This window comes from Solanum pennellii, chromosome 2 (genome assembly GCF_001406875.1).
Source record: "Solanum pennellii chromosome 2, SPENNV200".
NCBI classification, from domain to species: Eukaryota; Viridiplantae; Streptophyta; class Magnoliopsida; order Solanales; family Solanaceae; genus Solanum; species Solanum pennellii.
The window spans coordinates 55,327,758-55,340,357 of record NC_028638.1 but is presented as its reverse complement, the minus strand read 5'-3'; the positions used below and the strand labels follow the sequence as shown (position 1 = coordinate 55,340,357).

The following is a 12,600-nucleotide window of genomic DNA, read 5'->3' as shown; positions in this document are numbered from 1 at the left end:
AATGATTAAAGGACATTTTAATACATCTAACATAATTTTGATTTAGGATCATAAAATTGAAAAGTCTTTCTTATTTACTTAAATATTGTATTAAGTCAAACTAATTTCTTTTTTTCAAAAAAAGAAACGTTGAAAATAATTTTTTTAGCCTTTAACTAAAGTATAACTTTAAACAATTTTACACACAAATGTGGATAAGTATTACACAATATTGTATTAGTTTAACAGCTTAAACGATAAAATAAGGTTTATTTTGAGTTGTAATTAATCGTTAGTACTTTCAGTCTTGATCTCTTGTTATTCACTTTTAGCGCACATTTTTGCATAAAGAAAAGAGTAAACAATATACATATACACACATTTGTTTTCCAAATTAAAGTAAAATCTTAATTTCCAAAGTCTTTTTTAATTTATATTACATTTGGACTCAACTTTCTTGTGGTCCAAATTAATAAATAAGTATTAGTGACTTAATTCACTATACGTGTATGGTTGATAATTAAGATATCCCCTCTATCGGTGCATGGCAACTAAAAAGATGACTCTAGAGAATACTAGAACACATGTTATTTCCTTTCGCTGCTTCCCAAATTTCAAATAAAAAGGGCAAATAAACCTTATGATCTCCCCCAAATAAAAATAATTCTTTAACGTTGATATAAATTTTTAAACAATTTACTCTTTTAGGATTTTTGATTTCTTAGCTATTGAAGACTCCGCTAGGCCCAGAAGTACCAAAGTCTTACCCTTGCATGGGCTTTGCATATTGTCGCAATTAACCGGATGTTGATCCAAGTCCTATACTCGAACCCAAATTCCATATCATACACTATTGACTCAAAATCATTAGTCAATATTCTTTAGGTAGGGCGGTTCAAAATCGATAAGTCGAATCGATAAAAAAGTTATTAATTTATAGTATTGGGTTATTGATTTAGTGTTTTTGATAATGGTTTTGATTATTTTTTTTTGTTATCGGGTTATCGGTTCTTAACGGTTTAAAGTTTTTTCTTAACGGGTTAACCGATAACCCAATAGTAAATTAAATAATTATATTTATACCATTTGATATATAAAGTCCTCGACTTAGAGTTAAATTTCCTACTTTTATTTTGGTTGTCTCAAACACTTGATTATTCTACGATGTAAAAGTGTTTGTTTTTTAGCAAGATGTAACTTGTGAACTCAAGTGCATGGTTTATTTGGTTTGTCATATTGTTTCTAAGTGATTATCAATATTTTTTTCTTTTGTGTCAAATCTCAACGGTTAAACCGATAAAGATAAACCAATAGCCGATAACTCAATATCTTAATGGTTCTATAACGGTTTAGCATCTCTCAAATCGATAACCAATAAGCCAACCCGATAGACTTTAAAACCGAATCGAACCGTCTTTGTAATTTAATAATTTTACCTTTATTATTTCATTTATCTACTTTAATAAATTAAGACAAATTTATTGTTTTCATTAAACACTATTTTTATCCTTAAATAAATGTACCAAAAGATAATAATCAAAATTAATAATTTTGAAAAATAATTAATAATCTGATTTGATAAAGTAAACTCCTAGTAAAGTTAATTCATCTTATAAAAATAAATAATATAGTCATTTTTATGTAAAGAATTTTTGATACATTAGAATAAATCTAACTGAGTGGAAAACGTATATAAAAAATAACTAGTTAAATAAATCAAAAAACAATTATATTAGATATATATAACAAAATTATTTTAAAGATTATAGTAAAAATTTACATAATTATTTAGATCGTTTTTTAGTAGTACAATTTAAAAGGAATTACGATAAAACAGCATGGGTCTACAAACTATTTGGTGAGCCTGGGTTAATTTATTTAGTGAGCCTGGGTATGGGTTGTGTTAAACGAGTATAATAAGTAATATACATAACTGGGTGAGTTTTGGTTGAATGTGAAGATTTCATTCAATTTAGCAAGGAGTAATTTTTAATATTTCAGTATTTGGTCATATTTTATGACTACAACTAATTTAACTAATAGTAAAAAATAGAGACACATTTTTGACTCTTTGCTTTAATCTTTTAAAATATCGAAAAATGTTTTAAATCGATACAAAAATATAAATATTCTGAGTGGGTTAATTTAGAAGAAAATGGTCCAATTTTATTTATGTACTTCAAATTGTAAAAATAACAATCGGAATTACAAAATGGTAAAAAAAATGTTGATTCCACTCTATTTTGTTTTGTTACAACACTTAACTCCTAGTTTTTTTTTACAAATCTTAATCTGATAAAGGATAATTGAAAAAAAAATTATAAGTAAAAAGGTGAAAAGAAATTTTCCATTAAAAAAGTATATTTAAAAAATAAAAAGAAGTATTTCATAAAAAACTATATTAGAAAAAACTAATTCGGTAACTGTTATAACGCCCTCAATTTTAAGAATTATTACATTTTTTTCTCATAATACATCCCATTAGTTAAAAAAATAAATTATTTATTTAATTTATCAATACTCATTTAATCATTAGAACTGAAAAAATAAAAAATGTCGATATCAATAATGAACCAAAACAAAATAAGTAAACAACACAACTAACTTCATTAACTTTTTGAAATATAATGTTTTTTTTCCTTTTCGTTGACTAACTGATGGAATTTTCAAATTAGCTCTTGTTTTGTCATTTTTATTTAATTAATTATTACCAGTTTTCTTTTTGACATAAACTTAACATATTTTTTGGACAAATTAGTAGATAACAATTTAATTGTGCCTTATTTAAAACAATCAGTTAGTTAAATGAATACTTTTTTAAAAATAAAAAATGAAAGATAAATATGACTTTGATGAAATTGCGAACTAAAAGAGAAGGATTCAAGCTAACAAGATGTTATTCACGTGTTTACATTATGTCATTTTAGACGCATTGTCAAACACTATTTATAAATATAAACAATTGCATAATTTTAATTTAATATCATGAAATATTTTACAAAGTTCTTTTAATAAAAACTTTGAAATTTGAAATAAATAATTTAAAAACTTAAATAAAACGAGAGCATATTTTAATGTCTGACACATCCTGAGATGAAAATTATTAATCTAAAAAGTCATTTTATGGTGAATAAACAAAATTATTAAAAGGTTCTAAAATATTTATTATAGATTTTTTTTATTGGTAACGATATTTTCTAGTTTTTTGAAACCCAAATATTCACTTTGTTTATTTTTATTTGTCAGTTATTCAAAAAAAAGTTTTCACTATTTGTTATTTTTTATATATAAGAAAAGGCAACTTTTTCATATTTTATTTTTTACATTAATTGCTTTTTTTTTTCCAAATCATTTCCTAAGACCTAGTACTAAACATTAATTAATAGAGATAAAACTTATTCGCATTGGATATTTACACAAAATCGATGTATACATTTTGTTTAAATTTATAATCATTTTACTTAATCATAATTAGTTAACAAGTGTATTACTTCAATTAAATCTAGTAATAATAAAAATTACATTGATATGATGCAAACTCTCAATGCAAATTAATTGCCAAATTAAATAATTAAGAGAAAAATAATTTTTTTTTCAAATTTTAACTTTAATATTAGTTATTCTAGAATTAAGCTACATAAAAACAAGTAATTAACATGAAATATGTTAGTCAAAATGCATATATTTACAAATATATTTTTATCTTAATTAAATTCGAAGTATAACTAAAAAGGAATGAAAGGAGTAGTGATGGTAATAACTTTGATAGCCGTTAAACATTAAACTTTTTTAAATTTTATCAATTATAATAATTTATTATTTAGTATCTTTTTTTTAAAAAAAAAATTGTCTATTTATACTTTGCTTTAATAAAAACTTTTAAAATATAAAAACAATATAATTTTATTATAAAAAGAAACGAGAAAACACATAAAATTCTCACTGAATTTAGCAGCAAAATTTATTTTAGTACTTTGATTTTAGTTATATTTTTTTACCGTCTTAATTCCATTTCAAGTAAATTTATATCCACCCACATGCTCCATGTTATTGACACGTCTAACACGATATTACTGTCACATTTATAATTATTTAAATTTTGAGTCTTTTATTTTTTTTTGTTTTCTTTATTCATCAAAATTATAAAATAAATAAATAAAAGTAGCCTAATTATTTTTTTCTCTTTGATTTTTAATTTTTTTACGCGCTATTTTTTTTATTTGTTTACCACGTCAATCATCAAAAAATATTTAGTTCACTTAAAAGTTTAATAAGAAATATTTGAACATCAATATAACTAATGATATTAAAATAATTTTTACAGGAGGAATTTGATGTATTTCCCCTCCGGTTTAAAAAAACTACTTACAATAGTTTCCTTATAAAAAAGAATATTTAGAAAACCGCAGCACTGCCGAAGAGCAAGTACTAGGGTTTTTTGTGGTGCATTCCTATATTTATTGTCTCCACTTCCATTCCCCAAAAATTCTTTTTATTTGAGCTTCATAATTGCCGCAATTAGGCGTTAGTTTCTCCATTATCACACAAACCGTCAATGGCGGGTGACAACGAAAACAAGCAGAATGGAACTTCTTTTGATCTCAATGACTTCACCATCATCAAAGAAGGAGATGCTGAGATTCTTATGCATGCCAAAAATGAAGTTTTCTACAACAATTCCCAGGTCCTTTTTTTTTTCAGATTCTTATGCTTCAAAGCTTCATATGAAAGTGCTTATCTAGTTACCTATTTGCCTAAGCCTTACTGTAAGAATTAACTGGACAAGTTATCAGAAGAGTTTTTATTGCGACAAGACATGTGTTTGATTACAAATTAGGATATAGAAATTCAGGAAAAATTTCATTCAGGGTACTTCTAATGTAGCTATGCTGGTGGAATGGCTAATTCGTAGAATTTTTCCATCTGTCTATTTAGTCTGCCAATTGACTGATCTGCTATAGCTGTGTTGTGCTTATATTGCATCTACCAAGGTAGTCTTGTTAGCTATTGAATAATGGGTGAGTTTAAATAGATGATTTAAAGGAATAGAGACAGGGTGTGTGATCTTGGCTAGATACTTTGGGACAAACTTAGATACAACATGCACAAACGGAAGAGGGATAAGGATTAATTCTGCTCGAGTGTTCTCTTATTGTGAACCAACCTTTTATATGTCGTTTTCGGTCAAAGTTTAATATCCATCTATAGCATTGTCTTATTAGAGAATCATCCATTTCTACATTTTATAAGTTTTTGTAAGTTCTACAATTTCTAGAATTTGCAATGTTTTGAATGTAGGTGCTTCTTGAGTTATAGTTCTTGTAACGTGTGTGAGAGTCTGAGAGATAGACAGAACAACATTGCCAAAAGTGATCAGTGTAGAAAAACAGTAAGGTCAAGCTCTACTCGGACTTTAACAGAAAGCACTATTGAAGTGCAATCTTTGGCGAAAAATCCTTAGATGAGGGAAAAAATAAAAAAGTTGGATGTAACTATGTTTATTATAAGATTAATCCAACATATCTATTTACAAACAATTATGTAGATCATGAAATTGAAAAAAAAAACACTGTTCGTAGGGGTATTTACCAGGAAGAACAAATAAATGAGCCCAAGATCAGAAGTGATATTGGATACCAATCACATTTGGGGAATGTCTCTGTATCGTATTCGTCTAGAGTGGAGCTTCTTAGGTGCTTGACTATCTCTCATGGGAACCCCAGACTCCACTGCCAAGGTGAATGCAAAAACAAAAGAAGTCGTTGTCATTATGGTTTTACAGACGAAAATTACTTAGTATGTTCGTAAGCCAAGAGGTCAACAAGTCAAGTTTAACTACAATTACTTTAATGGCTTTTGGATAACATCCTTTTTCAAAATGTCATTCCTTTATCAAAATGTATCCTTCTTCGGCTCTGTGTGGCTTCAACTGTCAACATATTTTAGTTAATGATACACTGGTTATTACTACAAACCTTGAGATAATATTACGACAAAGGATGAATAAAAATACCGAGTTTGATTCAAAATGTTCATAATTCATCTCTTCATGAAGAATTACCAAACCGTTTGATCCTTTGCTCAACTCTATGTCGCATCTGATTCTGACAGATGTAATTGCTTAAAGTCAACCTCTTTTTTCTTATTATTTTTTTCGGTTAACTTTCTTCTCGGTGAAAAAGAGGTGGTTGGGAACTATATTACATTTACTCGTTTATTGGTGATATCAGGTTTTATCTACCGTGGTGTGATTAAGTGTCCAACATAGGTACATTCTGTTTTAGTAATTTTCTGGAGGACTAAAAAGGATCTTTGCAAATGTCATTCTTGCCACATGTCTACATCTCCATGTAACATGGGCTCAGAATGTAACTAGTACCTTCTTTTTAGGATAAACGGAGTAGTAGACATTTCCTTTATTTTTGACTTTGTGACAGACTGACAGCTCAATTCATGGTAACTTACTCATGCAGGAATTTCCACCTAGTAAATATTTAGGACAGGGTAATTTAGCCCTTTTAAGATGACTATTGGCAACTTGTACGCAAATATCTAGTCCTCGATGGTCTTGGCATGCCACCCTGAACAATTCTTGCTTGTATGGTACTTTGTGGTTTATTAATAGCATTCAAAGTTACATCCCTTTATCCTCTATTCTATGTGGTAACATTTAAGGGCAGTGGTAGCCACCTTATTTTAGCTCATCGAAAACTACCTGCAACAGGTGAATAACAGAGACATGTCTATAGCTGTTTTGAGGACATTTATATCACAACGAAAGCTAGAGCATGACGCAATGTTAGCTAGACGAACCAAGGCTGGAAATAAGGCACCTAATGCTAAAGCGGAAAACCCAGGTGATTCAGTGCAGCATAATGGTGAATCCACTGATGGATCGGAAGTCTTGAAAGACGCATCCCATGGTGAATCATCTAGCATTCCAGTGGAACAGAATAAAAATCTGCGGGGAAAAGGCCGAGAAGAACTAAAGCCTCCACGAGTTCTCGAGGTATATTGGCCTTTTTTGTTGATTATTAAACGTTTATCAAAAATGAGGTTGTTGCTGTGGTTGACCAACATTTTTTCTTTTAATGTGACTTAATAGGCTCTCTCAGCTTCTGGATTGAGGGCTTTAAGGTATGCTCGTGAAGTAGAAGGAATTAGCCAGGTCGTGGCCCTTGACAATGACAAAGGTAATTCTATCTCAGTTAAGGGGGTGCTGCATAAAATGTCTAGTGCTGTTACAACACTAACCCTCACTGCCAACCATGGTAAAAGAAAAAGAAATGCATCTCTTTGGTCAAGAGATCACTGAGCAGTCACAAAAGTAAGAATGTCTGATGGAATGGATTCGAAACATCTATCTAAGAGTGTGTTTTATATAAATCATTCAGGTACTGGCTTTAATGTTTAGGTATTAAAACTGTAAATTAATGCGAGGATAAAAGTGAATTCCTTATTGTCGTGATAAATATGAGAAAAACTGTGGCATAATTCAGAGAATTTTATATAAGCTTTAACCAAAAAATTTACTTGTCTTGTTTCAAAATATCTATATAATAACGTGATACAGATATTACTTCTAATGTCCAATCCAGTATTTGAGTAGGTATTCCTTATGTTGCAGCCTCTGTGGAAGCTTGCAGGAGAAACATTAAGTTTAATGGTTCAGTGGCATGCTCTAAGGTGGAATCTCACCTTGCTGATGCAAGGGTTTATATGCTTACCCACCCAAACGAATTTGATGTGGTATGAATATACAATAAATTATCATATTTATATTCTTCTGCACTTTTAATGAATGAAAGTTGTTCTTTGGTGCTGGTTTAGTAAGTCAACCATGTTCAGGATATTTAGTTTACACATCAAATTTCTTATCCTGGGTTAATTGTGTGTAAAATAAGCTTGTGAATATCTATTTCAAGCTGAGCTTTTATTCATACATTTTGGGTTAGTGTTGTTTCAGGTTGATCTCGATCCTTATGGAGCACCTTCTGTGTTCTTAGACTCAGCAGTTCAATCTGTTGCTGATGGAGGAATGTTGATGTGTACCGCAACTGATATGGCAGTCTTATGTGCAGCAAATGGAGAAGTTTGCTATTCCAAGTAACCAAATAATCCCTTCGCTTATGGCGTTAAATAACTTTATTAGTCATTATATCCTGCTTACGTGATCTCATCTGCAACTAGATATGGCTCCTATCCTTTGAGAGGAAAATATTGCCATGAAATGGCTTTGCGGATCCTTCTTGCATCTATTGAGGTACTTCTTTGTGAACTTTTTGTTTATAGTTATTTTAAGCAGCGATTAATGATTTATGGGCTTCTGGCTACATTCATGCAATTTCTTTCTTTACATACTTTTTTGCATTATCCTAAAATTAGCAGCTGCCCTTAGCATTTTGAAGTTTTATCAACAAACTAGAAAAAATCCGTCACTTATAATTTTAATATAGAAATTAGAAGTTCATTAACTTCTTTTTGTTGATCGGTTGGTCCCATATCCTAAATAATGGGCGCTTCTTCAATTTTTCTTAGTTCTTAATTTTTTCTTTATTTTATTATTTTATTTCAGAGCCATGCAAATCGATATAAGAGATATATAGTTCCAGTATTATCTGTTCAGATGGATTTCTATATTCGCGTTTTTGTTCGTATATACACGTAAGTGTTCATCTTTTCTACAATTTAGTCAATTTTTCATAGGTTATCAACTTTCTCTCTATAGATGTGAGTTTTCTGATAATTGCTTGCAGTTCTGCAAGTGATGTGAAAAATACTCCTTTGAAGCTCTCATATGTCTATCAATGCATTGGCTGCGACTCATTTCATCTTCAGACAGTTGGGAGGACAGTCTCAAAGGTATTTCTACATTCACAATCTTTGAATGTCTTACTCGTACAAACTTCTTGTGCTGGATTGTCAGCTTATACTCTAATCTAGAAATCTTGGTAGATGAAAAAATGAGTGCCTAAAGATGCAGATTCATGGTACCTACTAATGTTCTTTATCAGCCCATAGTCTCACAAGTTTTATAATCCAGCACTTACTGTGTGGAAATTCTTCCCTCAACTCTTGTCATATCCTGCCAAAGAAATGCTTGGACCTCAGGTGGATTGTTGGTTCTAATGATATGTGCTCTGGAGGATGGAGTGCCCCTTGTTTAAGATAAAGCTTAGATGCTGCATTTTTTGTTATCTGAATTCACAGAATTTATTTTTTATCTCGCTTAATGAAGACCATAACATCAATTTTCCTTGCTTAAAGAAGAAGATAACATCAAGAAAATAGAACATTTAATCAACTTTAGAAGTCTCCCAAGACCGGTGTTCTGTTACTGCAAGTGTAACACGATCTAAATCTTATTAGCAAGCTTGTTTCTTCAATTGTTCTTTTTTTCATGCTGTTACCAGAATGATGACCTGCTAGGAATTTGGAGGAATCCCTTTTGGATTCTTTTATGTTCAATGGGGAAGTCCCTCCTCTTTGCCTTAGATCATGAGTTAGTTAGTTGTACCTTTTAATCCTTGGTAGAGACTGTTTCAATACATATTTTCAAATATGGCCAGTTATATGTTTTATTTTCTGGTTATCTAGGATAAGAGTGTCCGATGCCTCCCTGGATTTGGCCCTGCAGTTCCTCAAGAGTGTAGTGATTGTGGTAAGAAATTCAACATGGGTGGACCCATATGGTCTGCCCCCATTCATGATCAAGAATGGGTAGTTGCCATGCTTGCAAATGTGAAATCAATGAAGGAACGCTATCCTGCTTATGAGCGGATCTCTGCTGTATTGACAACTATATCAGAGGTGTGGTTTGTCTTAATATTTATAGTATGCCTCTGTCCATAAGGCTGTTTCATTCTTTATTCCTTTTAAATATATCCAGAATATGTTACATAATTTAAAGAAATGAAAACTACTTGAAATCATTAAAGTAACAATTACATCCTTTTTCACTTGTTGCTGATTTAGTACTAAGGGCCCGTTTGGATGGGCTTAATAAAAGCAGCTTTAAAAAAGTACTTTTGAAAGTGCTGAAACTTATTTTTAAAATAAGCAGTTATGCATTTGGATAAAAGTGCTGAAGTTGCTATGCCGAACGTGAAAAGGGAAAAATGGAAGAAAGAGATGTTAGGGTTATGTGGGTAATTTGGAGATTGTATAAAAATATTAAGGGCAAAAAGATAAAATGTGGTCAACTTAAAACAGCTTATAAGCTAAAAAAAAAAAGCACTCCTACCCCAGCTTTTAACTTTTGGCTTAAAATAAGTTTTTTTTAACTTAAAATAAGTTATTTTGAATATTGCCAAACAGCTAAATAAGTCAAAAACCAGCTTTTAAGTCAGTTTGACCAGCTTTTAAGCTGAACCAAACAGGCTCTAAACTCTTTTCCTATGAGAGGCACATAAACCTTTTCTTGATGTTCTTTCGGGGATAAGGAGCAAACAATCTTCTGATCACATGTTATTCAATTGTCCTTTCCTGTTGAATGTATTCTGCACAGAATCAGGAGATTGAGTTGGCGTGAAAATCCTTAGTATTATTACGTCTTTTCTTTTCGTTTTGGTATGACAGTTGTGTACCAATTGTTGAAGAAATATTGCATAATAGTGAAGAAGGTAGTTAACACAATTAGACATAGTAAATTTGTCAATAGGACTTTACCTGCTCTAATGACCACAAATGTGAAGGTTGATCTTGTAATGGGGCTTCTAATTTGTTTTAAGGAAATATAAATTCAGTTAGGAATGCCAGTCCTTCAATCTACTCACAGTTCTACGTTGATGAATTTGACAAGTAATGGCGTGACTTTTACTGCTGGCACAGCAGCCCAATTTTTTTGGGGGGCAAAGAAACTTTTGTCCTTCACTAGTTATTTGGAGACATTTGTTATTCACTGCAGATCCTATTGATGAGAAATCGTTCAATCAGTTATTTATTCAGTGCAGATCATATTGACGAGGGACAGTTTTATCGGTTATTTTTGGTGGATGTTTTCTAAATTCTGATCCAAGAGTGTGCTTTTGCAGGAACTACCTGATATTCCTCTGTTTCTGAGTTTGCACAATCTCTGTGCAACACTAAAGTGCACTTCTCCCTCGGCAGTAATATTTCGCTCTGCTGTGATCAACGCAGGATATCGCATATCAGGGACTCATGTGAATCCTTTGGGGTTGAAAACAGATGCTCCTATGAATGTCATTTGGGATATCATGCGTTGCTGGGTAAGTTTTAATCATTTGCTTGTTTTTGGCAGTTCTTGCTTGATTGTATTAGCTTACGCCTTTGCTTGTTTCATATTTTGAAAATAAGACATCCTTCTCCTTCTACCATCTGAGCTGATAATGTTCTATTTGCAGGTCAGAAATCATCCTGTGAAAGCACAACCATCTGACCAGTCTGGGAGTGTGATTCTTGCTAAGGAGCCTGTTCTGCAGGTGAACTTTAACCCTCTGGAAGTGAGATTATTTTACCACATCATTGTCATATGGCATAAAGGATACTTCTTGGTCCAAACTATATTGAATTTATACATATAAAGGTGTAAAAAAAGGACAATATTCCTTTTTTAATAAAGGACAAAATATGAATGTGAGATTCTGGTCCATATTCTTAATAATTCATGCACCCGTCTCCTTGGCTTCCAATATCTGGGAATCATTTTATGTATATGATATCACCATATGTAACTGGAGACTTGGTTCTGGTTCTGCAAATCCATCTTTTGCACTAGTCACAATATCTTTTGGAAAAAACTAAATTTGCCTAGACTCCTCGTTTCACTGAGGTCTGTGATTTTGAAGCAACACACACATGTCTGTCATGAAAAACTAGCTTTTGTACATATACAAGTTGATGACATGTGTGTACGTGTACGATAACTAACTTTTTATTTTCAATCAAGAATACAGTCTTTTAATTCTCATATTTGGAATACTGATCTTGGTGTAATATTACAGGCTAATTTTGCTCGGGCTGTTGCATCCCTTAGCCAGGCACAAGCCAAGAAGGTTGCTCGTTTCCTCCCTAATCCTGAGAGGAATTGGGGTCCAAAACTAAGGGCAGGCCGGCAGATCACCAGTAAGCATGTGTCTCTTTTGGGTCCTAAAGCATTGAATGCAATGAGCAACCATGGGGATGGCGAGGGTAGCAAGAATGAGAACGGCGATGTCAGCAACCATGAGAATGGCGATGGTAGCAACCATGAGAATGGTAATGGCAGCAACCATGAGGATGTCGAGGAGCCTGCAGCCAAGCGTAAGAAGACCGAAGAATCTGATTCATAACTTATATATCTTGGCCAAGTGTCTGCAGTTTTTATCCCATCATAATCCATCTCTTCTGCTGCATTTTCTTGCAGAGTGAGATCCATCTTCTTTCTGATAACTGTGAAAACGTCTATCGATAATGGGGAGGATTTCATCTTGTTTATCTCAAGTTTACTTTTTAATTTTTAAAGGTAGTAAGGCTATTTATATTTATTTTGTTTGTCCCTTTTTTCCTTCATTTCAATCTTAATTCTAGTGCTGTATTAAATTTTGTTTTTCATTTTCATTTTCATTTATCAGAATGCTTGCGTTGTCTATTTGATCTTTTATGTCGACGAACTTTAGTTAA

General features: G+C 31.6%; 1 protein-coding gene across 2 annotated transcripts; it reads left to right on the top strand.

The window, feature by feature from the left end:
• Positions 1 to 4,374: 4,374 nt before the first annotated feature.
• Positions 4,375 to 12,580, top strand: LOC107011639 (probable tRNA (guanine(26)-N(2))-dimethyltransferase 1). 2 transcript variants are annotated; one of them, XM_015211225.2, is made up of 13 exons: positions 4,375 to 4,663; positions 6,704 to 6,988; positions 7,085 to 7,172; positions 7,607 to 7,728; positions 7,946 to 8,085; positions 8,170 to 8,242; positions 8,555 to 8,643; positions 8,736 to 8,841; positions 9,577 to 9,789; positions 11,013 to 11,207; positions 11,343 to 11,420; positions 11,943 to 12,240; positions 12,344 to 12,580. In XM_015211225.2, exons 1-13 carry the CDS (start codon positions 4,535 to 4,537, stop codon positions 12,346 to 12,348), a joined length of 1,821 nt encoding a protein of 606 aa, XP_015066711.1. In that variant the 5' UTR covers positions 4,375 to 4,534; the 3' UTR covers positions 12,349 to 12,580. The 2 variants fall into 2 exon arrangements, with proteins under 2 accessions (XP_015066711.1, XP_015066710.1); XM_015211224.2 differs by having other exon boundaries at positions 4,394 to 4,663; positions 11,943 to 12,573.
• Positions 12,581 to 12,600: the final 20 nt, after the last annotated feature.